Genomic DNA, 27,935 nt, shown 5'->3' with positions numbered 1-27,935 from the left:
AGTATAGTAGTGACACGGTGACCTTAGTTTGATTGATATAAAAATAAACATTAATTATTGAAGATTCAATATTTACGCATATCTGTTAAAGATTTTTTAAATTACGAGATGAACGAGTTACTTACGGGGCAAAACAAACCCCGGGTTCCTCTAGTTTGATCGGTGTGTTATCGTGTTAGCGTCCTCTTGTTTTTTATGTTGTTTGTGCATTTGTAAACGATGGAAGGAAGCGAGACTGTTAAAGTGTCGGTAGTGATTGACCCTAAACCTAAGGTGATACCTTGCTCGAACACTTTTACCGCAGAGGAGTTATGCATATTATTATGTAAACAGTACAAAATACCACCACTAACCCGTACTTTGTTTGCGTTAAGAGTCAAAGGAAAAAGCTATTTTCTTAAAGATAACACTCGAGTTTTATCAAGTACGAGAGACTATGAGCTGCGGATCCGTTACAAGGTTTGTCCCATCAATTTGTTTAGCTTTTAGCCTTAAGCCTGAAACTGCTCAGATATCTTTCAAAAAAACAATTCAATGGTAGGTCTATATTAAAATATTCTGTTAAATCAACTTAACATTTTTAATGCAGGTTCCAAGAATAGGACTTCTAATAACTCTAGATGAGACCACATATGACTACTACTTTCAACAAGCACGGAATGATGTGTTTGAAAACAAGATACCAGAGGTCAAGTATCCGGAGCACAAACCTGACCTGCTGGGACTCGGGATCACGGACATGCAAGTCTTTTTAAATATTATTACAGCTCTATAAATAAAGCACAGATATATGCAAAACTTAAGACTATCTTCTCTCTCTTCTATTGTTACCTTTATAATTATACCTAGATATTTTACTAGCACAATCAAAATTTTGTAAGTTTGACCAAATAAAAACAGCAACAGTCCTGTTTTCGATAAGTACATACCACTTCAACGACAACACATACATACAACCACAGACTTATCGGCTACCTACCTAGATGCCGCGTGTCACTGATCTTGTACAAGTTTAACGTAATCCACAATACAAATAAATAAATACACTTTTAATCCTTTACAATTTATTTTTATAATTTACAATGAATAGTTGTTTATTTATATAGAGCAGCCTAAATTACTCTTTCAAGGTGTATTTAATTCCTCTATTTATTACCAACGTAAACAAGTAATCATACTTTTTATATTCATAAACCTTAGTCATTAAAGAAGTATTTATATATTTGTCTTTGTATAACCTCTATGACATTGAAGTGGTACTTATGAATAACAGGACTGCTGATGTTATTATTTGGTCAGTCTTACAACATTTCATTCCTGCTAGGAAAATATCTAGGTATATTTATAATCTAAGAAATTGGTATTATTTTGGATCAACATTACTAGAATGTATGTTTATTTTTTATTCCCATGGTAAATAATAAATAACAGCTTAAAATAAATGTAACAAAGCTTGGTAAACACTTGATAAATAAACATCAAAGAATCCCCTATTTTAATTAGAACTAAATTTATTTTGTGCAGAACACATGTAAAGTTCGATTACTAAAGGAATTTTCACAATGGATGTGTTCTGCATCCTGAACTCTGCTCAAAGTGAATCTGTGAACACCACTCGCATCTATTTTATGTATATTTTGTAACAAGTAGGATGACTGCAAGGAGCCTCAGATCGGCAAGAGCAGCATAGGGTGTCCTATCGAGATGAACAGATGACATGGTTAAAGCTGTGGGTTCACAGTGGATGCAGGCCGCTTCCAATCGAAGCAACTGCAAGTCTATGGTCCTATGGTTGATATAATGATGATCAGGTTGAGAGAACAAGCTGTGTTCAATTTGGTATTTGACTATTTTTTATATGTTTTATAAATTAAAACTTCACAGTGCAGTTTTTAAGCTACCTTTACAAATAACAATGTTATAAAGGTTTGAAATTCAAGATAAGACAGAGAAAGACATACTTGCATGTGATGTTACACGCAAGTAGCACCATACTTGCTGCATAGAGAAAAGCGTTTGAGAAAGAGACAGGAATACTTATTGATTTTTGAAAAAATCACTATAAATCCAATTTTCAACTGATTTAGGTTTTTTCTTCGTTAAACACTGTCTGTATGTCTATATTTTCATAATAATATAGAAGAAATGGCAAATTCAGGAGTTTTCAAATACCATATTTGACAAGCTAGCTGGAATAGAATAGAACATAAACAGTGTTACAAATTGTTGTGCATGGGTTCCTAAACTTATTCCAGCTGTGGCGCACCTATAGGTTACTTACATTAAAATGTCATTGAATAACTCTTTCAGTGGAGATAACTAAACATTTCTATACTTAGTCACACCTTTGACTAAGTATCATTATTTTTTTGACTAAGTATGTGTTGAGCTAATCATGTTAGTTTAACATATTCAGCACATAATCCATAAGTTCTCTGTTTGTAGAGGCAGTCACATTTAATATGCGCTACCCAGACAGGAGGATGCAAAATGCATTGTGTGACAAGGCCATAAACCTAAATTTGTCCTTTATTTCGAATGATTTAAATAAATTTACAATCATGAAAAGGAATAAGTATTTTTTGAACATGGCTCCATGCTCATAAAATATGTACTTATTGTGGGATTTGTATAAATACCTGTAAAGTAAATTATCTTAAAAAAAATGAAACAGTTTATTTAGATGTTGTCTTTTATAATTCAAAAGATAATTAAATTCCAACACACAAGGTCCATCTGAAATGTTGCATGTTAAAAACATTTTATGATCTTTGAAACAGATAAAATACTAATATATGTTTACACATGTCAGTTAAAATAAATGTCGAATGAGTATTATGTCACAGAGATATTTAATTTGCAGAGTGATGCCTTCATTACACATGCCATCACTAATGTTTGTATATGTATTACAGCTTCATACTACAAAACTAAAATATAAGACAGAACAATAAAATGTTTACTCATTTACAGTCTTCCTTGCTTTTTGATAAGATGTTTTATTTAGGATTTAATGATAGCAAATGAATGGCTAATGATATTAAGCATAATTTTGCATAAACACTACAAACTAATGAGAAATAATAAGTGCAGCGACTAAAGTTTTATTTAGCATCCGCAACGGAACATCTGTTTTTGTATGTAATGTAGTTGGTTCTATTTTTGTTATATTTTTTTTTCTTTCTTACAAACTTTGTTGTGTTGCTGGAAAAACAGAAACATAAAAAAGTTGTAAAATTCCACATTTTATTTTATGTAGGTAATTTTGGAATCAGCATGAGACAAGGTGCGGCCGTTTACGACTTATAATATTATAAAACATTATTTTTTAAGTTTAGGACTGTGATACATTATTTTCATGTTAATTTAGTTAGGTTAATGTTTATAAAACGTCTAGTTGATTTAAAGAAAGGAAGGGCCTCTAATGGAATTTAATTGAGCCTAGAATCAAAAGGTTTAGGAACCAAGCATAAAAATCAGCCTACAACAGATCATCATCATCATCATCATCCCAGCCTATATGTATACGTCCCACTGCTGGGCACTGGCCTTCTCTCAGAGTGAGAGGGCTTGGGCCGCAGTGCCCACGCGGGCCCAGTGCGGATTGTGAACTTCACACACGCCATTGAATTGCTTCGCAGGTTTGTGGAGGCTTCCTCACGATGTTTTCCTCCACTATATATTCCCAAATATAGCCCAGCCTGGGATAGCACTAGCGACGCGTTCCGCTTCATGTCGCTCACGCAAGGTGTCCTTTACCCACTGGGTTAATAACAAACGCAATGAGAGACATTACGACCGAGAAAATTGCATGTCTGCTAAGCGTTCACATATACTTCCTATGATGTACACTCGAACCAACTGAATCGTGATCATGACCCACTGTGAAACCTTTTTGTAGAAAAAGACATAGTGACATTGCATTGATTGACAAGGGATTTTTTTCTGAAACTTACTGTGAGAACGTTCTATGGTGGGTCAGGAATGAAATGGATCGACTGTACTTCTGGATAATACATTTTCATATTTATATTATTATTTTTTTGAAGTCGGTTTATAAAAGCCAAAATTGCTATAGGTGTGCCTTTAAAATTTGAGGTTTGCCCTCGATTTCCCTAGGATCCCATCATCAGATCTTCATTTGGGACAATGGGACCGCCTCAGAAGAATACTGTTTCGAATAATGAAAGAATTTTGAAAATCGGTCCACAATTGACTGAGTAATCGCTGAACATACATAAAAAATACAAACATTGGAACATAGAACCTCCTCCTTTTTTGAAGTCGGTTAAAAATGAATAGCAGAAAAATAGCCATTGATTGATAGATTGCACGATGAAAACGGATATATGGTATAGATAGTAACATATGTTGTTAATTATTATTGTGTGCGAAAATAGAGAGCCGCACGCAAATTTACGTCGATAGAGCCGTAAGTTGCCGTCCCCTGATTTGAGACAGTTAGAATAGGCTTCAAAAGTATTATTAATTTATTAGCCGAGTTAGATGACCATAAAAAAGTCATCAAATGATTGCGACATCAAATATGAAACGGTAAGCAGATATTAATGATAATTATGCGCGTTAATTAAAAACCACTTGGTGAATATTAGCAAACATTCTCATTATGAGTAATTAGTTAATTTGTATGCAATAATTCTTGGTTAATTGTGTACTTAATAAAATATGTTATTGAATTTTTCGATAGTAACATAAGTATATCCTGTTCAGTGGCTCTAGAGCGATATAATGATGCCCTATAAAGTTTAATTGCTGCTAGAAGGAAACAATGCAACGCCTTAATCATACGCATTACCGACCAGTCTTCATTGTTCATTTGTAATTTGTGAACGGCTTGTGAAAACAAAATAGTACTTAACGTGCACTTCAATGCAAAAAAAACATTTGCTCCATAAACAAACACTACAAATTTAACATACTGTCTTTCTCTTTCAACGTAAAATAACCCCACCCTTACTGACGTAAAAAAGTTGAAAAAACCCCGACATTATTTTAAAGTTAAATTATCTTAAAAATGGCTGAACTGAATTTAATGAAACTTAGCTAGCTAGGGTTAGGACCTATCTCGATCAGACTACCTTTCGATTAAAAAAACCGCAACAAAATCGGTCTATACGTTTCAGAGCTATGATTTCACAGACGCACACACGCAGCGGTCAAACTTGTAACACCCCTCTTATTGCCGCGGGGAATAATAGTAGATTGTTCAACAAGGGACTAAAACAAGCCATAATGACGCGAGATGTTTAGCCACCCGAACAGAGCGAGGCGGGTTTTCTTTTCTTTTATTGTTTGTGAAGTGACGCTTTAAAAGCTTGCATATTTAGCCAACAGTTTCAAAATTTAAAACTATTTTAAAACTAATATGCACAATAAAATGGGCTATGTACAATAAAATGAAATTTTTTAATATAATTGAATACATTCATATTCGTAATCACTAATTGTGTTTCACGAAATTAAATCGTGTTTTTTAATATTTTTTGCACAGTTGTCATTTTGAGGTTATTTCCTCGCCTAAAAATCCCCCATTCACAAACACCGTGTTGGCTGTTTAGGGGTTTCCAACGTAAATTAAAAAATATATACTTTAATCCCTAGAGAATAAAAAGGAGCTTTAGTCCCGATATGCAGAGACTAAAGTAGCATTTTAAGAGCATGAAGAAGAAAAAATATTATGGGACAAGCTACACCAATTGACCTAATCTCAAGCTTTATTCTAACTATTAATTATTTTTAATGTTTAATGCTCAAATCAGGCCCTTATTGCATATGTCACCAGCGATATTATTCACGGTCTACATCCCGTAGCAAATATATCGAGTACATGTCTCCATGTTTCCATGTTTATCTTTCGATTGATATTTTGATTTGCGATCGTATTTTTAAAATTGATTTCGGTGCAGCAAGATGGTTTTAATTCAGCCAATGTTTTTGTTATGATGATACTTTAGTACATTGTGTCTTAAGGGCGGTAAATAAGGAATTACGAACGAGAGTCTTTTAGAAGAAGTCTGCTGCTGCTGCACGATCCGCAGGAGGACCTCGCGCACGCACGTCAGGCACATGCTGCGGAGGGGGAGGGGGGGAGCTGGCGCTGTCAAGAGCTACGCTAGAGCATCGGCAATTTTTGTAAAAATAATAGTTTTTCTTTTACAAATATAAAATATTACTCGCAAATGTGACGATTGTACGCATCAATGGGCGGTACTAAAATTACGAACATCGACTCATTAAAGCCCTGTCTTCGACTTCTAGTAGACTCGTTGGTAATTCCTTATTTACCGCCCTTAACCGCCATGTACTATTAATACTTTTTTTTGTGATGATGGTTTTAAACACATGTACAGACATAGCTATCTTGAGTGTGTGTTATTGGAGCAGCAAGATAAAAGGTTGTAGTTCAATTAACACTAAAGGTAAACGTCCACTTGTCGGTATCGTACGCATCGGACGCATCGCACGCAACGGATCGTAGTATTCTTTGTATAGAAACTCATATAAGTGCGTCCACCTGTCCGCATCGTAAGCATCGCACATTTCTATACAAAGCAACAAATCCGATACGTCCGAAGCGTACGATGCGTATAAGTGGACGCCTACCTTAACAGATTAATTCACTCTTTAGAGCTTAAGACTTGATTAGAAATTAAATCTTCCTAAAATTATCTTGATTGCGAACGTCTTGGCCGAAACGATGAGGTAATTTAAGCAATATTTAAGTGATGAATGAAGTCATGAAAATTGCGAAAGAATGAAAACGGTATGTTTGATTGAAGGCGATTTATATTTACTTCGTTTTTTTCAGAAATAGCAATGTTTTCACAATCTTGCTTGACCTGTCATTTAAATCAAAAATGCTTTTTAATGGTTAATTACTGGTACAGTCACCTGCATTAACATCTGCCACAGCGGAGCATGCAAACATTTGTGACACGTCCTACTGTACTGGCACTAGAAATAGAGTCATATCCGTATCAGACAGATATAATTTATGCACGCTTTTTTGTGTCAGGTATCGATGCTCGTGACTATACATAATATTGTCACGTCATAATTAATTGTTGTTTGCTGTTAAATATATGTAGATATGTACAAGAATATTTTTGTTTTGTTTGTAATTATGCGTTTCCACTAACTTTTTGTTTTTTGTTTACAGGACCCGAGCAGTCTTAGAGAACAAAAAGTCACAGAGCGAGGTGATAAGGAATTATAAGAAACATATTCCTAAAGTAATAGTGAGGAAGCACGGTTCACATCCTAAAAAGTACGCGTACGACTCGCTGCCGAATTTGATCTCAGTCGGGAACAGCGTCAAGTGAGTTCCTAAATGTTGTTTGTTTTTAAATTTATGTTTAAACTATTTAAGTTTCATAAATTAAGGATAACAGGAAAAAGTTTTTTCACTTCTCATGCTCGTAAAGTTGATGTTTATGTTGGATCTATGCGTCATAAAACTGTTTTTTATGCTCTAGTGCATATAGTAAAATCTTCGTCTGAGACCAAGGTAATCAGGTCTCAACAGCCACAAACAAAAAAGTTTCTATATATATTTTTAATAACTTATTTTATGTAAAACTAAAAATCAATCATATTAATTAAAAAAATGAATAAAACAAAAAATATATAATCATACCTATAACAATCATGAAAAATAAAAGTTACCTAAGTTAACTAAGAAAGCGAACTGCTATTTAATTTCCTCTCAATCGAAGTGAAAAGCAGTGTACAACTCGAGCATTAAATCCATTTTCCCCTCGAGGTGTCTATCCACCCTCGCCGTGCCGGCTCAGGTGGTTATATGAACGCCTCGGGTAAAATGGCTCGTTTTATGCTCTTGTTGTACAATCTACTATCTATGTGCATGTTTTCCGTAGAGAGTTTTTTTACTGTGGCCCATAAAGTCCTAAAGTTGGGTAGTTTTCTGGGTAAAAAAATATTATATGTAGTCCGTCAGTCAGATTATTCAAACAATATTAAACACTATTTTTTTCATTTGTCAATCAAACAAAAAAATTACAAAGATGAAGGCGCGTCAAAGTTTGGGAGTGGGAGCCCGCGACATCACGCCACGCCGTGCCAAATAGTGTCACGACACGACGTGACGCCACGCGGAACTTTAACTGGCTATTTATCTATTTTATTGAATCAGGCGTTACCTACTTTGCCCATATGGACCCCTTTTGGACCTCCCCATATCAATGAACTAAAACAATTACTTTGCTTACCCGCGATTTTTGTTTTGGTTCATGGCAATAATCTTCAGCATTTTTTGTTTAATTGACACGCAGTCCACATTTATTCTGACATTACCTACATATTTTTTTTAGGTGATAGAATGTCTCAAATAGTCTGAATAAAGTTTTGATGAAAAAAATTAACTACCTAATAAAGTTCACTGTGCTATTCAAGGTCATTTTGAACACGGAATCCCTTATATATTTTTTTTGTTTTTATAAACATACTTCATAGAAATTCAATTAATCTTGAACTTTACAAATAGTATTGCTATTGTACTAATCTTTTTCTGTACACGAAAGTTATCGGAGCATAAACTGTGAATGAACTGTCAACAATGGTTGTTTATTGCTACACACAGCGAATCGACTTGACGCTAAGTGTGGTATAAGTGGGCAAGCGTTATATTGCACCGGCGTCTCGATAGGGGGTATCAGTGCCTCCTCATAAGTGCTTGTGGCTAAATATAGTCTCATTTCCTGCCGTTAACTTTTCAAGTTGTATAGTCAAGTGCAAAGATATCGACACGGCCAAAGCTTCAAAAATATGTATGTGTAGACTTTATGCGCTTAACATTAAGGTCGTGTATACATATTTTTGTAACACATTTTAAAACATACTTTAAATCGATACGTAGTAATTCTGAACTTTATGTACAGTAAGATTTACCTTAGCTCTGACGGGTAACTTTGACCATTGAAATTAACTCATTCCAGGTTTTACTATTGAATTGCTATATGGTTGGTTACTTTTAGCTGACTGCGTGACTGCCTATGCAGTAGTCTTTTTTATTAGACCCTTCTATGTGTGGTATTCATATGGGCCAAAGCTACCCTTTATTGGGTCAAAGTACCTTCCCCTACTTTATGGTAATAAGTTAGGTAAAATAGGTAGGTGTAGGGAGCGGGGTGTAGGGGGGTAGGGGTTAGGTAGGCGTTAGGTTAGGTAAATTAGTAAGTCTACGCAAAAAAATTAGTCAAGTATGATATTTTTTTTAAGTCGCGAAATTTAAGTTTTAATTTAAGATAAACCAGATGTTCTAAAATGCCTGCTTTTTTATACGACTTTTGCTAGCTGTTTCACGCAACTGTGCTTGTGCTATGTTTGATTTTATACTTTTTGGGATAGAAAGTAGTCAATGTCACGTTGTAATTTACGACTCCACTAGAGATGTGCAAGGAATGAGTTTTATATAAAGCAATAGAAACATTTCATTGACATATCCAAGTGTATTATACAATAATCATTCCTAGCTTACATTCTTCCCACTACTGGACACAGGCCTCTGAGAGGGGTACGGAGCTACGGCTGTATTTCTTACGCATACCCCGTGCAGATCGGTATCTTCACACTCACCATTGGTTGAACTGCTTCGCTGTGTCGGTTTATCAGTGGTGTTTTCATGAGAATGAGTTGAAACGAGTGTTTAACGTACAAATATGTTTTCAGTTACGTGAAGAAAGTATACCTTCAGCATCTATACGGTTTGGCGCCAAATTATTTGGCCGAAGAGTTTGACAATGTGCTGTGGCAGAATGGCACTGACGTTGTCTCGGTGCAGATTGTCGTTACGCCTTTCCACCCCCACGAGCCTGGAATCAGGCTTTATAACAATGTCACGAGAAAGGTAAATTTATCAAATAACAATGACAGTTATCTAACGAATATCACGAAAATATTAGTCGCGGGCTGCGTGGCCAAACCTGATAAGTCAAATAATTTACTGTTGAAAAGTTTTTACGATTTAAATCTAGTTATTGGTTTAGACCACACAACCCTTTTGAGCTTTTTGTAATGTTTATTGACTAAGAGAACAAAACTTGTCATTGCCAAAATACATCGCCTTGGAATTATTATGTTTATGTTTTCCTCAAAATTGAATACTTAATTACTTCACTACACATAATAAGTGTGAAACTATATGCATCCCTGTTTGTTGTCGTGTCAACAGGAAAGACGAGATTCTAAAAACCGGTGCAGGAATAACCTAATCTAACTTATAATTAAAAAGAACCGAAAGCGGAAAAAGTTCATATGATATCATTTTTATATTTGGGATTTTTTTTTACCGCCGGTTACCTCGTAAATTAAAATAATTCGACTCCTAATTATTTGAATGGCGCTCATGCGATAAAGATGGCTTATTGTCTATGTGATGAAATAAATCGTGATGCAAAAAAAACGTAGCTAGTGTACTTTATACAATATACCCAAGAATGACCCAGGATAAAATGGGCACAACTTAATCTTTTCGTGGAATAAAACAATAGTAATCAAATAAGTTTATTCAAGTGTTATGCGATTGACGTCATTGGTTATAACCCGACTGCCCGAAGGAGGGTTTTTTTTATACATATCTTTGCAGCAACTGAATCAAGATTATTAATGTTGATGATTATGTTTTGCAATGTTTTGTATATGCCACACTATGATTGTGAACCCCTTTACATTATTATTAATCCAGTAAAGTTGCAAGTTAACCTTACGTATCTATCTGTTAGTTTAAATAGTGCGAGATAGATTTGAAACTAACGGTTTACACAATCATGGAAATTATTTAACCGAAATTTTATTTCCAGTGGTTCCACATGTGCACTATAGAAGAATTAATATATTTGACGCGAAATGGTGAAAATTCCTTAGAAGTTTCGAGAAGAGGCACGCCTTTGTTCTTCAAATTTAAATCCGAGGAACAGCTGTCTTCGTTTATCTCAGTATGTGATGGATACTACAGGTACTTACTTAAATTGTATTAAAATAAGTTAAATGTTTAAACTCAACCCCACAAAAAAAAATTTGAAAAATTATTTGCCTGGAAAGCAGCAGAAACTTTTTTAATAAATATATATAACCCCAAAGCTATCTAGCTTAATATCAGCTGCGTCGGTCGGGGATAAAAGTGTTTTAAAAAATTAAAAAAGTAAAACTACCCTGCAGTGGGAGCTATAAGCCAAGCTGACGATGATGATGAAAACTAACTTATTAATTTATGCTCGTGATTTTCTAGGTTGATGGTGAAGTGGACTTTTAACTTGTCCAAGGACGATGAAACGCCATCTTTGAAAGAATTGCAAAGGATAAAATGCCACGGACCTGTAGGGTAAGTATATTGACTGTTTTACTAGAAGCAATATGAGTGATAAATTTATACCTAATAAAAATCAATAATTTTGGTCTACTTTACAGCGGTGCGTTTTCGTATCGGAAACTCGAGGAAAAGCGAGCAAAGAAACATGGTTGTTATATTCTAAGACAATGCCAGGACGACTACAATCTTTATTATTTAGACGTTTGTACAAAAAATAGGTAAGATATTAATTTGATTTATGTTCGTAGTAAATCCTGACAAGTTCCTATTTAGCCCTCGCTATGTTGCGGATTTTCAGTGGAACTCATCCCAGCCTATATACGTCCCACTGCTGGGCACAGGCCTCCCCTCAGAACAAGAGGGCTTGGGCCATAGTTCCCACGCGGGCCCAGTGCGGATTGGGAACTTCACACGCACCATTGAATTGCTTCGCAATTTATTTTAATGGCAATGATTTTTTTTGACAACAAACGTTGGAAGTCATTGAATGTCACCAATGTAAACAAATCGATTTTGCAATCAAAATGCCCAAAAAAGTTCACCCTGATGCAAAAAATAATAATTTTAAATACATTCAAATGGTTGCGGCAGAAAAAAGACGCAAGATTCAGCAGCATTCCAATAAACAATGTTTTGAAATTAGTTGTTGACATGACGGGTACTGATATTCACAGTGCGGTTGTAATGAACTGGTTAGCTTGGTACTAAATATGTATATTATTTTTTTTTCTCATTCAAGGCGTCTGTAGTGCTACAATCAAAAATATATACAAAAAGAATGAGCCGTTACCGTCATTGCCACCGATACCAAAAAAAAAACTACCAAAAAAAAGAATATTTAGAATCGGATTTTGACGAATAGGTAATTATTCATATTTCAATTACCTTAAAACATAGTTTCACAATCTACAAGTACATAATTGTATATCTCACTCGTTCTTGCACGATGCACATACACACTGTCCCGGCTATTCATGACGTACACGTATTATTGCCATATGTAAGCTGTTTGTAGCGACACTATATCAGGGCTAAATAGGAACTTGTCAGGCTTTACCTTTATGCGGTTTTTCTGCAATGAGAACTATCTTTCATTTAGAGCTAACTGAACTAAAAAGGCCCTAATGCATCTTTAGGACTATAAACTCAATCTTCGCCAAAGTTTTACTGAAACTCTCACTTTTAACCTCGAAAATGTAAGAAGTAGAATACTTATTTATTTTCATAATTTTTCAGCACGACGGAAACGTACCGTATTGAGTACCATGGTCACTGTTATGTGTTCAATGAACAAGAGTTCACAAGTATTGAAAGAATAATTGATTACCATCAAAATCCTGACGGAAGAATATTTTTGAATGAATGTATACCACCTTCTGAGTATGGTAAGTCAGATGTAACAATATTTTCTCTTCTGCATTTAGACTCTTAACCCTTTGACCGCCACGGTCGGTAAAACACGACAGCTGAAAAAAGTGCCATAGTGGCCATGTCGGCATTTCGTGGCGCATATGGAACAATTTCAGAATTTTTTTGTTCCGTGGCGGTTAAAAGGTTGAAATGAGAGGCTCGGTCAATTACCTACCATATTAAACTAGAAAAAAAGAACAAAATATTCGTGTCGTAGAGTTGCTTTTATACCTTGATTGGTATTTAATTAAACAATTAGTTTGCCTCCAAGGTCTAGTATAATGCAGGCATTGAACACTGATGAAATCCCAGTATTAACCTCATTACATTCCTATCTGTGAAACGAAAATCTGATAACCGTTTGTCGGCGAAACATTAGCTATTCTTCAATGACTCTTGTACTTCTACACATACTATATGGTGTACTTCTACACATACTATATGGTTAGCAATATTCATCAATTTCATTTTTCCATTGTCCCATAAACAGACAAATCACAGTTGCTGCTTTGTGGCGAACCGCAGAAGAAGGGTGTGAGGATCGACCAGGCAGAGTTGCAGGAGATATTAAAGGACAACAAGAGCCCACGCTGTCTGCCCAGCAAAGATATACTGCTGTACACAGGTAACGAAACAAAATACATATTTAGCCGATAACCTGTCTAGCCTTGAATATCTCTTCAAAACACCTGGGAAGAGAAAGACGTCCTGCTACTTGGTGATCCAATTTCGAAAGGGCAGCATCCATTTTCATTTTAATCTTAAAGATCCATAATTTATTTTAATTTTAGGGTCTGAAAAAATCGGATCCGAGGGTTTAACAGCGACGTTCAAAGCGCTATGGAGACTGGACGAAACGAAGAAACTAGTTGTCGCATTCAAGACCCTACAGAGAGAAAAGACTAATGATTATTTAAAGGTAAGGCTTTCTGAAATATACAACGCATCTTGTAATCCTTATTTGATTACATAATTCTGTGATAAAGATATAAATAAAGAAAGGTTATTTTAATTTGTAATCATTTGCTGTATACGTAGAAAAAAAATAGCAGTAATTTGCTAAAGCACGATTTTGGTTAATGAATTCTCACTTTGGATTGTGTCATTGCAGTTTAAAATTATAATAATGTTTTGGAATAATTTTTGCAGTAGTTCTGATCACAACTTGCATCTGAGCTAAACTTCTTTCTTTGTAGGATTACATAGAGTTGGCCAGCAAATGGGCGTGTGTGCAATCCTGCGCCATAGTTCGGCTATACGGAATCACGCTCAGCTCGCCAACCGCAATGGTGCTCGAGTACTTACCGTATGGACCTTTCGATGACTACCTCAGGTAATTAAAACTTATAATCTTTGAAGAAAATATTTGAGTACTAACTAGCCTTAACCGCGGCTTCGCCCGCGTTTACTATTTGATCTGGCATTTGAAACATTCGTAAAAATTTTGTTGCATTAAAAAACACTCATGCCAAACTTGACGTCTCTTAACCAAGCGGTTGAGATTTCAGCATTATATACAAATCCCTGCCGTGAGAATGTCAGCTAAAAACGAATAGGCCATGGAGGAATAGTACTCTAAATAAATAATAATAAAAGTAAAGAAAACCTTTCCTTTACATTCAAAACAGTACAATGTTTGAGAAAAGCTCTATTTTGGTACACCTGGGTCGGAACGGCGATTGCCGGTTTCGTATCATAGACGGATTCTACTTCCTCGTCCAGCAATCGCCTACGTTGCAATAATGTACTATTGCGTCATATTTACTGGAGATGTGACGTGTTATGTTGTATCAGGGAGCACGGAGAGACGGTGCCGGTGCTGGCACTGAAGAAAGTATCTGCGACCCTGGCGCGCGCGCTGTGGGACCTTAGCGAGGCCGGCGTGGTGCACGGCTACATCCGGTGCTCGCGGCTGCTGCTCGCCGCGCGTGACGCCTCACGGCTCACCGTGAAGCTGGCCGGGCCCTCCCTGCATCGCTACACGCAGCGAGAGTAAGTTGTATACATCCCTGGGGTCAACCACTTTAGAGTAAGAACAATAACTTTGCTTGCCCGTGACCTTATGATAGCTACGTCTATGCAACAAATGTTCATGCAGCTTCCCACCTCCACACTGTAAGAACTTATACAAATCACACTAACATAAACTATTACCACCACCACTGACCGTTTCGAACTCGACCAGAGTTCATCCTTAGAGCAACACAACCGAGTCAGAGTTTGGACGCGCTGTGGGACCTTAGTGGAGTCGGCGTGGTGTACGGGCTACATCCAAGATTCTCATTGTCTGTTGTGTGCGACCTAGTGACGTGTTTACCTCAGCTAGGGCCAAGGGGCACTTACCCGGGGCGGGGCTAGTCGCTATGTATGAGTAACAGCCTAGCTTTACCCAGCTGCCTTTCTTCATCGTTACTTTTTAATTTAACCTTTCTAAAGGAAATAAAACTAGCTTAAGATACCTGTCTTTTATCGTTAAAAGAATATTAATAAAAAACTCTTGCACTGTGTAGTGTCCACTGGATGCCGGTGGAATTCTTCTCGGACATGAGCCTGGCGAAGAGGTCGGTGGTGGGAGACATATGGGCCTTCGCCACCACTTTGTGGGAGGTGTTCTCTTACGGGCAGTCCCCTACCGACACCAATCCCGTACTTACGGCGAGGGTAAGTGTTCTGGACTTTAAAAACATTGTGTATTTGAAAAACAAAAGGCTTACGCAATAAAAATCAAAGTATAATATTAGAGTAAACCCCTCGTATGCGGGAGCCGTTTCAGGATTTGACTCCTCGGTGCGGCTACTTTATGTCAGAACAAGAGTCTGTGTTACATATTTTTTAGTGTTGTTGGAAAAAAAATCATTTTTACCTCTTGGTCAATGGGACAGAATAACAAACTAGAAAATGTTGATTGACCCATTTAAATGTAACACTAGTAGGATGAGTAGGCTCTAGGTTCTAAGTCTCTGATATAACAACGATGACATGTTCCGCAGAGCTACGAAATGGGCGAACGTCTGCTGCGGCCGGTGCGATGCCCGAGCGAGGTGTGGGCGCTCCTGCGGCCGTGCTGGCAGCCCGACCCGCCGCGCCCGCAGGGCATCATGCGAGACATCAACCACATGCTGCACGCAGGTATTAAACGAAATTAAAAAAGTTTATTCGGGACACAGACAAATATTAGCACGCGACGACGCGACTCCTATGAAGAAGGGTTACAAAATTGCCCGAAACATGTCGAGCTAAACTCGATTTAAGACTTGAGTTGCAGCATGAGCATTTAATATGAGCGAGTCTCACGGTAGTTTCATGTTCAAAATATTTGTTTGTGTCCGAAATGGTCCCGCCTCAGAATAAAATGCGGACTAAATATTAATTGACTCTGTAATCTTCACAAGATCTTTTTGTCAATTTCAAACAAAAGCGACTCGACTTTCGAAGCGAATAGCAAGTTGTAAATTCGTAGTTCTTGAATTATACCACGTCATGTAAGATTTATCGGCTATCTCATATCTAAAAAATATTGCTTTTTTTGGAAGAAATAGTCTGTTTTGCCTTTAACCCGGTGCAATAGTCGTGCTTCTGACAAAGGTAAATCAAATTAATTCTTTTGTTTTCTCCATAAAAAAACCGGCCAACTGCGAGTCGGACTCGTGTACCGAGGCTTTTGTGCGTGCATCTGGATGATTAATTAATTTGCCAGGATGAATAGCAATAGCAGTACCAATTTGCACGTGAATAGCTGTAAACCAACTATGGAGACGTGTAATTACATTCATTTTCAATATATGTAAAATATGTATTTCCAAAAGTATTGTGCCTAAAATCAACATTTTTACCAACCAACTAACGTCAACATTTTGATCTTTTATGTGGACGCCTTTTGAACTTTTTCTATTTTTTGTGTTCATTTGATAGGGAAGTGTGGTTCTGATCATATAATTTTGTTACAGAATATTTGCCAGTGCACCAATACGAAGAACCAAAGATATCACTGAACAATATGGACCACGCAGAGACCGTTTCAAGTAAGTGATATTCTAAATAATTCTTAACTTTTCAAAAATACCTTCCAACAAAATTTTTAAACAACAGCAATAGAAACAACACAACAACAGCAATATGACTGTTTGTAATTTTTTTATCCAATATTGTATATTCCTTTGCAGGTGACAGGTTTATCCCGAGTGAGAGCGACGCGGGGAGCAATAAGTCGCTTATCTCGGTGGACAGCAGCGGCGTGCCTTCGATGAATGGCACCATGTCTGACCAGTACAATAATTCTGTGAGTTCAAATTATATATTGCATCAGGCGTTACTTTGCAAAGGTCCATATCAATGAACTAAAGCAACAATTACTTTGCTCACCCGCAACCTTATTATAGCTACATCTATGCAAAAATGTGTGTTCATGCAGCTCCTCCACTTCCACACTGTAAGAACACACAAATATACAAACAATTATTACCACCACACTACACTGACGCGTTCCGAACTCAACCAGAATTGATCCTCAGAGCAGCACAACCGTTCAACATGCTACCAGATGTTAGATGTGTGAGTCTACTCTACTAACTGTCGGTGTGACTGATCTGTATATTCATGCCAAATTACAGGTTTCTAGTACCAACGGTCTCTGAGCTTAGCAGCGGACGGAGAGACAGACAGACAGACGGACTGACATGGCGAAACTATTAGGGTTCCTAGTTGACTAAGGAACCCTAAAAATTGACATGTGCATCAGGAGGTTAGACCGTGTCGCATGTTCCAGTTCGGCGACAACCGCAGCTTGGCGTCTCTGGGCAGCATGGCGGGGCTGGCGGGGCTGGCGGGGCTGGCGGGGCTGGGGCTGCGCGCGGGCGGCTCGGCGCGCTCGCTGCCGGCCGCCGACGACGACGCGCTGCCGGGCGCCGCGCCGCGCCTCATGGAGTCCATCGTGTCGCAGGGGAAGACTTACCTCGTCACGCTCAACAGGAAGATAGGCAGCGTTAGTACTTTGTTATTATTACTGCGTATCAACAACTAGCTATTGACGGCGATTGCGAACAATTGAGAATATTAGGCAAAACTCTGCGCAGGAGGCGAGACTAGCACAAATCGTAAACAAACCGTCGTGACGACGTCAGTTCTCTTTATAGTTTTTGCCCATGAGGGATCATGACATATTTATTAGTTATTAAATTAATATGATAGTATGGCAACTTATAGACATTTCTGCACTCTGCCAGCAGAACATTGCAGTAATATTCCCTATTCGCTCATCTGCAGAATGCTGTTTATACACGTTACAAATATAACTTTTGGTATAATCCTGTATCATTAAACGAGCAGTTCTTGTATATCTATTTGTATCGAGGATCTCGAAAATTACAATTATAAACTTAAATAGTTTTACAAAGAGAGTGACCCCTTACCTGCAATCGTAACGGCGACACTTATGGGCGGTGTGTGCGCAGGGTAACTACGGACACGTGTATAAAGGCGTGATGGAGTGCGACCACCAGGAGTCGGACCGTAAAGAAGTGGCCGTGAAGAAACTCACCCGCAACGCTGCCGAGCGGAATTCCACGCTCTATGACGACTTCAAAAACGAGCTGGAAATCATGAAGGTATGAAAATACGTTTTTTTATTTACCAGCAACACAGGTAGATTCACAAGAGCTGGCACGAATGGATTGAATGAGTGAATGAAAGTATCTGCATGTTACTTATTTGAATACACTTCACATAAATATGAAAATGTCATGCAAAACTTTCGCTTAATCCATTCGTTCATTCGAAATCTAAAAAAATAATTCCTGCGCGTCAGATATTGAAAGGGGATGTTAAGTGAACCCTAAAAATGCTCCCATACAAAAGACTGACGATTCGGAAGTGGCTGAAGCTCGTAACATTTAAAAAAAATTGGCCGTATTTTATATGAACTTATGGTACGTGTACATGGTAGAGATACTCAGTAGGATGCCAGTATCCCTCTTTATGCTCATCTGACACGCTTGAGTAAATCCCAAAGTCCCCCCGGGCTCCTCTACCACAAAGCCGGCACTAGCTGATAGTATTTTACGTCCCCAGTCCCTAGTACACGTGAACATCGTAGAGATCCTCGGCTACTCGTGGGTGGGCGGCGGTGACGTGCTGATCGTCATGGAGTATCTCGAAGAGGGCTCGCTCAATTACTACCTCAAGTTCCAGGGCGACAAACTACGCACCGCACATCTCCTCAAATACTGTCTGGACATTGCCTCCGTGAGTATTATAACTGTAGTGCGATTGAAACTGTTTATTAAAACAACAAATGGATGTACTGAACTACTACCTAAACGTAATACGGGCTAATTAATAATTAACGTAAATGCCAAAACTAGGGTGGCTGAAGTACCCTGTATCTTAGGCAAATAATATGTAGGCTTAAAATACGACTATCAATTTATTACTTCGTGTTTTGCAAATAAAAAGGTAAAAATGAAGCTACAAACTCGAGTACTGCCTTTTCGCAACGTAACGTTTGGCAACCTGCTTCATTTCGCAACTTCTCATTTCGCAAACTCTAAAACTGTAAATATTTCAGGATTTATTTCAGGGCCATCGTGTAGAACCCTTTAGGTTAGGTTAGGTTCATCATCATCATCCCAGCCTATATACGTCCCACTGCTGGGCACAGGCCTCCTCTCAGAACAAGAGGGCATTTAGGCCTTTAGGTTAGGTTAGTTTTATAAAAATCCTGAAATATTTACAGTTTCAGAAATATTAAACAGATGGGAAATGAAAAGTTGCGAAATGAAACAGGTTGCCAAACGTTATTCGCCGAAACATTAGTAAACCCTAAAACTATATAAGCTATAAGCAGGTTTTCAGTTTTCTCGTAAGGCAAGTTTTTTAGCCACTCTATAGTTGGACCCATAGAAAGGGTATTTGTCACCACCGTAAACAATCTGAGATCTGACGTCACTTATTTACTTGATTCAATTAATTTGAAAGCAATGAGGGTTTCTTGACAGGCGAAAAATCGCTAGATGGCATTAGTATCGAGAGGCCTGTTTGACGTTACAGTCATGCTTGCGATTGGCTCATTTAGTATTTTGTTTAAATTAGTGGCTTCTGTCCAATGGGAGCTCATTTAGATATCCAAATCACAAACGTGACACAAAGGTTAAAGTTGTCAAACAGACCCTAAGATGCTAGCTAATTTTATAAGTAATGGAAAATGAATCTGATTTCCAGCGCTAGAATAAAATATCTAACTCACAAAACATATTTTTAAAGTTTGGAAATTATTATTATGACATTCTGAAGTTTAGTGATAAATATTAAAAAATCGTTATCGCATCACGCGGTGCACAAAATAAAAACAATTTTAAGTTAAGAAGAATCTATTATCCTGTCTATTCTAATCCACTAACTAAATATAACTTTTAAACCAACAGGGCATGGATCACGTGTCTTCTAAAGGCATAGTGCACCGTGATCTAGCGACACGAAACATCCTCGTAGTGAACAAATATCACGTAAAAATATCGGACTTTGGCCTCGCTCGGATCCTACCGCGGGAGGAGAATGAATACCGCCTGAAGACGCTGCGGCTTCTGCCTGTCAACTGGTCAGTATTAAATTAAACATGAATGGCGCGCGTTTTCAGTTCTCCATACGCATCGCATTAAACACTTCACTATTCCTTGTCTAAACTCATAACTGCTTCCACTATTTCACATCGCAATTGTTCGAAGAGACATGTTTTACGGCCGATGACGTCATCGAGTTCCACTCGTACTGTACGAAAAGTTGCGTCAGCATTCCATTCGTTGACTCGTGAGCAGTGTCAGCAGTTATTATTGAAATGTATATGTGCTAAAGAATAGCTATGCGACTAAATATAATAATATTTTATTACCTGTCTGCCAAAAAACTCGTTTCCAAATGTATAGTTCTACCCTGCAGTTCCTAACCTTGCATTTCTGTTCCATCGCAGGTACGCACCAGAGTCGGCGGTCGAGCCGTACCACTTCTCTATGAAGAGTGACGTGTGGTCGTACGGCGTCACGGCGTGGGAAATATTCACGCGCGCTAGCGTCGAAGTACCCAAGTTTGACTCCGAGAGACCGCAGGAAAGGGCGTCTTGGTATGTCCAATGGCATTATTGTTTTGTTGTATTATTAAAAATTACATTTTAATACAAGCTTCTTTACTGACTGTACTTGCATTGTCATCCAACTTATGTATACCAAATTTCAAGCCAATGCGACCACTGGAAGTGGTTCAAATTGAACTTACAAAAACAACAACAACAAACAGGGCAATTTAAATAAAAGCTTGTAAAACAACAGTAATATCTGCCATAACGGAGCAAGCAAAAATATCTGACACGCCCTACTGGCCCTAGAAATAGAGTCGTATCAGATATTTATGTACGCTTTGTTGTGTCAGATATTGGAGCTGGTGACTGTACGTGTCAACGATGGCGATGGGCAAGTAGTCTATTGTATGGATGGAGTGACAGCACTGGCCCTGCATTGCCTGACTCAAGGAATCATATTAAAATATTAAGTTTTTCACAGTTTCCCAAACCCGAAGGACTGCCATTGGGAGATATACGAGCACCTCATGAAAATCTGCTGGAAGCTCGACCCGAAGCAGCGCCCCTCGTTCATAAACCTTGTGCATACCTGCAAAAGATTCATGGAAGAGTACAAGTGAAAGAGCATTGCATCGCAACGGCCGTCACATCATGAACCGGCAATGTACGTGCGCCGCGGGCGACCTAAATATATTTAGGTAACATAAAGGATAACATAGTAGAGAATACGATTAAGAACAGCCTTCACTCATCTGTTTAATGGAAAAAAAATATTAAATGCATTTTGTTGTAAAATTTTGTACGAAGAGAAAAATGTATCGAGAGCTTCATACTTTTGATTACTAAAAAAAATATTCCTTAAATTCTTAAGTGGGATATTTAATTATTTTTTAAAATATTTTTTATTAAATTATAATTTCGCCAGATTTTTTTTAGCGAACCCACTTGCGATATATTTTTCACCCCTTAAACAGATGGATGCAGATCCTCTCTAATTCGGATCTTAGACTAATAGTAGGTAAATGCATTTACAGCGTTACCATCATTAAGTAGATCCGCGGCACACTTAAACAGGCCTTAGCAAATACGGTGTCTAGATCAAATTTGCCAGACTTGCCCTAATATTAGCAGTGTATAGCGCGCATTGGTTTGGTCTCATTTTAAAATCAATTGGCGCTGATACGCGAGATTTTGAGTAAATCAAGTTCCGGCTTTTTGATGCCGTGTTTTAGTTAAAAATGACACCGGCTCGTCACGTTTGCGGGCAACGGATTTTAAAAACAATTATGAATATACATCAACGGGTAAATTATTTATTAACTTATACACATTAATTTTGAATACAATTTTGAGAACAAATTCACATGAATCATGTATTTAATTTGCCGTTGCATGTTTTAAGTTACTATTTAATTGTATATTTATCATTTTATGGTTCCTCAAAGCATTTCATTGTGTATTATTTTCATTGATCATTTATTATATAATGTATTTTTAAGTAATTTACTCATAGTGTTTCTTGACATGATTTAAGTGAAAGAATTGTTGCAATATAGTTTTAATTTATAATGAGATCTAATTGTTAATATAGTTACAGTTAAGTATTTGTATAGGATGAATGGCTTAACAGATGTCATTTCAAATAATTTATTGAATCAGGCGTTATTTATCGGAGGTCCATATCAATGAACTAAAACACTTACTTTGCTCACCCGCGACTTTATTTATGTGTGTTCATGCAGTTCCTCCACCTCCGCATTGTAAGAACACACAAATCAAATCTCACAAACCTATGTATTACCACCGCCACACTACACTGACGCGTTTCGAACGCAACCGGAGCTCATCTTCAGAGGAACACAACCGTTCACCATGCTACCAGAGGTTAGACTGCACGCACTGCATGAACACACATTTCTTGCATAAACGTAGCTATCATAAGGTCGCGGGTGAGCAAAGTAATTGTTTCAGTTCAAAGATGTAATTTCATTATACGGGCGTTACAGCGTCAGCGTCGGTCGCGTGAGTCAAGACTGTTCAATAGATAGAAGCATGCCCATCTAATTAGTAGAGGCTACGTTAAGTCGTTCACCCAATATTTTATTATTAATCAATACTATATTATACTATTGAATTTTAAATCTGACACCTGCATTTTATTAATATATTAGATGTGCAATTGTTATCGGTGTCCATATATTATGTGTTGTATTGACGACAAGTACCTACTTGAAAATATTTTACTAAAGAATTTTAAAGTTGTACAAATTACGTTATCTTGAATGATTAAAATTTAAGACGAAATTAATTAAGCTTAAGTATGTTTTGGAGGAGACTTTTCTCATAGACTAGTAGTGTGTTACACACCCGTGTGGCGCCGTGAAGGTACCTGCACGTGACATATGTCAGTTAATTACGACAGAGTTTGAAAGTGCTTAAGATTTTTAAGGTTCCGTACCTCAAAAGGAAAAATCACTAAACCGAGAAAAATACTTTGTTTTTCATACAAATAATGTGATGTACAAATTATGTTTTGCTGGCAATCAATAATGTACGGAATCCTCAGTGCACGAATTCGACTAGCACTTGTCCGGTTTTTTAAAGTTTTGGACCAAGAATCCGTTCCGGTCTTCCGCTGGCCAAGAATTAAAAAGATTATAATTAAAACATTGCACTGTACAACATCACAAAGTAGAACATCGGGATAGAGTTGGTGCTAGTTTATGATGAGAGTTCCGGTGCGGCTAGTATGAGAATGGCTCAGACTCGTTTTCGAAAAAGATTCACGACAGCCGCAACACGGCCCATCATACTAGCTGTTCTGAGCTGTGTTTGTTTACTAATTAAATTACACTAGTCCAACTGTACTAGAAAAATCTCTGCAGTCAACGTAAGAATTGATTTACAACACTTAGGGCTGTTTCACCATCCATTGATTAGCGTTAACCAACGGTTAAATGTGATGCCGTCTCCGTCTATTCGAACAAAACAAATAGAGACGGCATCACACCTAACCGCCAGTTAACACTAATCAATGGATGGTGAAACAGCCCCTTAAAAGTAATAGTGTAACCCTCCTGACCTTTGTATGACATTAACATTAGTAAAGAAAGAAAGAAAGAAAGAAAGAAAATGCGTTTATTGGCAACAATTAGGTAGGTATATAATATGACACAAGAAGTACATACATAAGTAGTACATTGTATAGTGCTAATTCGAAGTCTCACCTACGTGTGCCCTGATTCGTCCAAATTATCTTACCTGACGAATAATTCCACTCATATGTATGAAGCACAATCATCGATTTAGAATACCCTAGATACCCTGCTAACGCTTATAACGTGTCTCGCTACAACTGTGCTCACAAGGGTCGATCAACTTTTCCCTGTACCGCGTTGCCAAGGTTACGTCCCCTGGACAACTCTTTAAACTCATTAAAACATTATTGTTTTAAATTAACTTCAATAAGTACCTATCTTCATTTGAACGTCAAAACCGTCAATTTGTTACTATTGTCACGCGGCGTAAACTGAATTCAACTTTTGATTGACTCAAGGTATACTATTGTTTAAAATAATCTTGCCTAACGACCGAAAGCGTGATGGTCTTATTTTGTAATGTCATAACCGCCAATCGCGCGCATTCGAAATAACATCTTAATTTTCGTGACATAAGTGTGAATATTGAAATTTTCTTAAGAACATTATGTGTTTTTGATTTGCCTTAGTAGTAGACGCACGCACTTGTCGATGGGACATTTTTGTGACTTGATATTTCTAGGTGATAGCGTATCTAGTATTCTAAATCGATGAGCACAATGCCCTTATCCGATCGCGGCGTACGCTACGCTGTCTTCATTCAACAATAATACGAATAGGGTTGGTTTGTCATTTGCTAATAGCGTCCAGTTTCTTGAAATGTAGCAGCCACGTAGTTGCGAATGAAAAATACGCTTAGAAATACCGCTGGCTTGAAAACTTAACAACACATGACGCTGCGGTGGCCTAGGCAAGCTAAGGTCACCTAAGGTTGGGATGGTTACACGAACTAATCATACCAAAGATGATATTAAATGATCGTTTAGTTACGAATATAGAACAAATTATTTTTTAAATGATATTAAGTGTATATTATTCATGTTGTAATATTGATCAATTCTGCAATTTGCTATTGTGAGAGTTTCATGTAGGTAAGCTTTTAAAGTAATTAATTATAGGTGTGTTTTGTGACAAAACATGTATTGTTACAATTTGTTCGCAGTTTTAAAACGGTTAAGATCGGCTTAAGGTAAAAAAATGATGAGGTGGTTTTTAAAAATGCAGACTGAAAAATTAAAACGAATAACGGTGCTAATGTTTGGAAATTGGGACTTAAAATTATATTTTACTGTTGAAGAGATACAGAGGGGGATAGACAGACATTACGCGGTGATTGTTGTAATGCACGAAATATGAAACCATCGGAATAATTTGTCGATCAGACATGAAAGTTGAGATCAATAAAGTTGAAAATGGTGTATAATTTCTTAAATTACTTGTTCACGGTCCAATTGTTTCATAAGCTTTTAAATTTTTGTTGTATAATTTCCACGCTTTACTTTGGAGATATTTTGGGGCTTAAGAAAGGCCTTTCGTTTAGGTTATCGTCGGTGAATGAAAGAGATAAATGTACATTGTGATCCCCATCTGTACAGTTGCTGGGTCAATTTTAGGCCATGCCTTAAGAAAATTTAGTGTGATGACCCCGCTTTAACTTTATCGCAATGGATTTAAGCTTTATTATAAAAAACTAATTTATATTTGAGATTTGTAATTTCTCAAGTTCGAGAAAACTTGTTCATAGTTTGTACATTTTAGATTAAATTCGAAACTTGTGGACGTACAAGTTTTTCAATTGTCAACAGTTAATTAAGTTGAGAGTTTATATTAGCTTATTTAATGGCATACGAACAAACTCAATAAAACAATGCTAGAAATTCTTTTGAACCACAGTAATGGTGTTGTTAAGCAGCTAGCAGACTTAACAAAGCCTTGGAAAAGTGACTTAGTTTCATCAATTCATAGAAATCCCAATTGTGCTGCTTATTACTTAGGTACCGCGACGACAAACAAGCAATAAATCTCGCTTGATGGCTTACTATCGCATCTTAGATATGTTAAAGAGGGAGAGTGATAGTACTCTGCATTAATGGCCTTAGAAAGTAAATTGCGACAGAGAAGACTGGATAAATACAGATGGACCAATTAAAGGCCGGTATAACCAACGTAGATAGAGATAGAGCGTAGGAGTGATAGAGATGAAAAAATGTAATCGTTTTAATATTACCGTTTCTATTAGAAATGCTTTGAATGTGTCCTTTTTTCTATTATAAATTTTAATTGATCTAGCCGCAACCGTACCGACAATCTTTCGGTTAAGAGCGTTTATACCTGCTGAGCTGGCATCGTTGCATTTTTGTTAGTTTTTCTCGATTATTCCATAAAAATTGAAAGTCTATAACGAATAATTATTGGAGTAGACACATTAACTTATATATTAAGAAGTGTTCTATCAGACAACATTTTTAATTTTCATTCAATTTTTATGGAATAATCGAGAAAAACTAACAAAAATGCAACGTTGCCAGCTCAGCAGGTATAAACGCTCTTAAAACGTGGAGATAATGTTTAATTTTTAACTCGAGCAAATGTTAATTACTGAAAAAAATGACATTAATGGAACAGGAACAATATAATTTTGAGAATTTGGCAAGTGTCGTGATTCAGTCTAGTGTTTCATGGGAGTAGAAAATACTTCTGATTACAATGCTCCACAATTAATGTATTTGTAAATATTCAGTCCCCAAACTTTCAATGTTAGTCAATGCTACCACTCTAAAAAGTAGATTTACCTTTTGCTGTTAAATTATTACCTACCTAATGTTTGTGTAAAACCATTAATTGTAAGTGATAAGGCGGAGGAGTTTCCTTCAGTGTAAAACTCATTAAATTTCTTATCTTACTTTCAAGCGGCTTGGATTGCAATATTTAAATAAATACATAATACACACAACTGTAAAAAACATAATTGTAATTGCATATCGTCACTACATTGCCACGTTAGATTTAAATGACTTACACCTTTATTAAGAACAATTAATACGACACGGTATATAACTATGAACTAGGTAGGCTCTACAAAATAATGAGCGCAAATTGGAATAGTATTTTTTTAACAATCTTCCATTATTTAAAAACTCATATCATCTTAAATACTAGAAAGGAAATAATCCTGATCTGTATCTGTATAACAATTTCGATTCACATTATAAACCACAGGATTTTTTTCATGTTTCATCGTATCGCTCGCTTGCTTCAGGGCTGAAATGTTTCATAATGTAAATTCAATTTAATACTATATTGAAACCAAGTTTAATATAAAATAAAATATTTATTCTTTAGAGCAAACATAGGAAAATAAATATTTGCCTTGAAATATCGTCCTAGCATTGTCAAGTTTTCCTTAAAGTAAAGAAACAGTGGAGTCAAATAAGATGAAAGTGTTTTAAGTGTTTCTTAAATCAATCAATTATAACAAATCAAATTATGTATTTTTAAATACATTATAATTATAACAAATGTGACATGAGTGGATGTATTTAACTAATGCAATGCGTTTGTTTTGTCTGCAAGTAATAAATCAAGTTAATATGTTAATAATGATTATTGTATGCAGGAATGCAACAATTGACCCATTGGATGCAAATCTGTTACATCTTGCTTTATGATTGTTTACTGTACAAGTGTTCATGCCTTACACATGTGGCTTGATTATATTAGGTTTTGATTGTGTTTTACACTGAGCGAAATTGCACCATCTTTGTTATTTGCCATACATTTTAAAATAAATCTATTAATTATTAGTACAACCTGTTTTTTTTCTTGTGTTTGATAATTATAATCCACTATTCTGTACCCGCGGCTTCACTAACGTAAATCATTATTTCTAGCAGTCGAACTGAAATTAGTCCCGTGTTAATTCTCTAAATTTACATCGTGGTCTTCATTGACATTGTATCACAGAATAGATAATAGTAGGTACAGTCGAGTTCATAAACTTGTGAGCAAAAATTTG

General features: G+C 36.8%; 1 protein-coding gene across 1 annotated transcript; it reads left to right on the top strand.

The window, feature by feature from the left end:
- Positions 1-27,729, top strand: hop (tyrosine-protein kinase hopscotch). Its single transcript, XM_074097356.1, has 22 exons — positions 1-459; positions 590-741; positions 7,181-7,339; positions 9,709-9,886; positions 10,839-10,993; positions 11,267-11,359; positions 11,446-11,565; positions 12,584-12,732; positions 13,248-13,382; positions 13,549-13,676; positions 13,954-14,090; positions 14,552-14,749; positions 15,268-15,418; positions 15,748-15,886; positions 16,705-16,779; positions 16,921-17,036; positions 17,523-17,738; positions 18,208-18,360; positions 18,824-18,997; positions 20,176-20,348; positions 20,718-20,867; positions 21,304-27,729. The coding sequence occupies exons 1-22, from the start codon at positions 220-222 to the stop codon at positions 21,440-21,442; spliced, it is 3,330 nt and encodes a 1,109-aa protein (XP_073953457.1). The 5' UTR covers positions 1-219; the 3' UTR covers positions 21,443-27,729.
- The last annotated feature ends 206 nt before the right edge of the window (positions 27,730-27,935 follow it).

The sequence above is a fragment of the Choristoneura fumiferana genome, chromosome 14 (genome assembly GCF_025370935.1).
Source record: "Choristoneura fumiferana chromosome 14, NRCan_CFum_1, whole genome shotgun sequence".
Lineage (NCBI taxonomy): Eukaryota > Metazoa > Arthropoda > Insecta > Lepidoptera > Tortricidae > Choristoneura > Choristoneura fumiferana.
Note: the sequence above shows the minus strand (reverse complement) of the source record. Positions and strands in the feature narration are given on the sequence as shown.

Bases quoted from the DNA above. Each gene is read 5' to 3' on its own strand.
- hop (XM_074097356.1), top strand. From the start codon at position 220: ATGGAAGGAAGCGAGACTGTTAAAGTGTCGGTAGTGATTGACCCTAAA. The intron at 11,566-12,583 runs GTAAGATATTAA...ATAATTTTTCAG, and splicing joins GACGTTTGTACAAAAAATAG to CACGACGGAAACGTACCGTA. The intron at 14,091-14,551 runs GTAATTAAAACT...ATGTTGTATCAG, and splicing joins CCTTTCGATGACTACCTCAG to GGAGCACGGAGAGACGGTGC.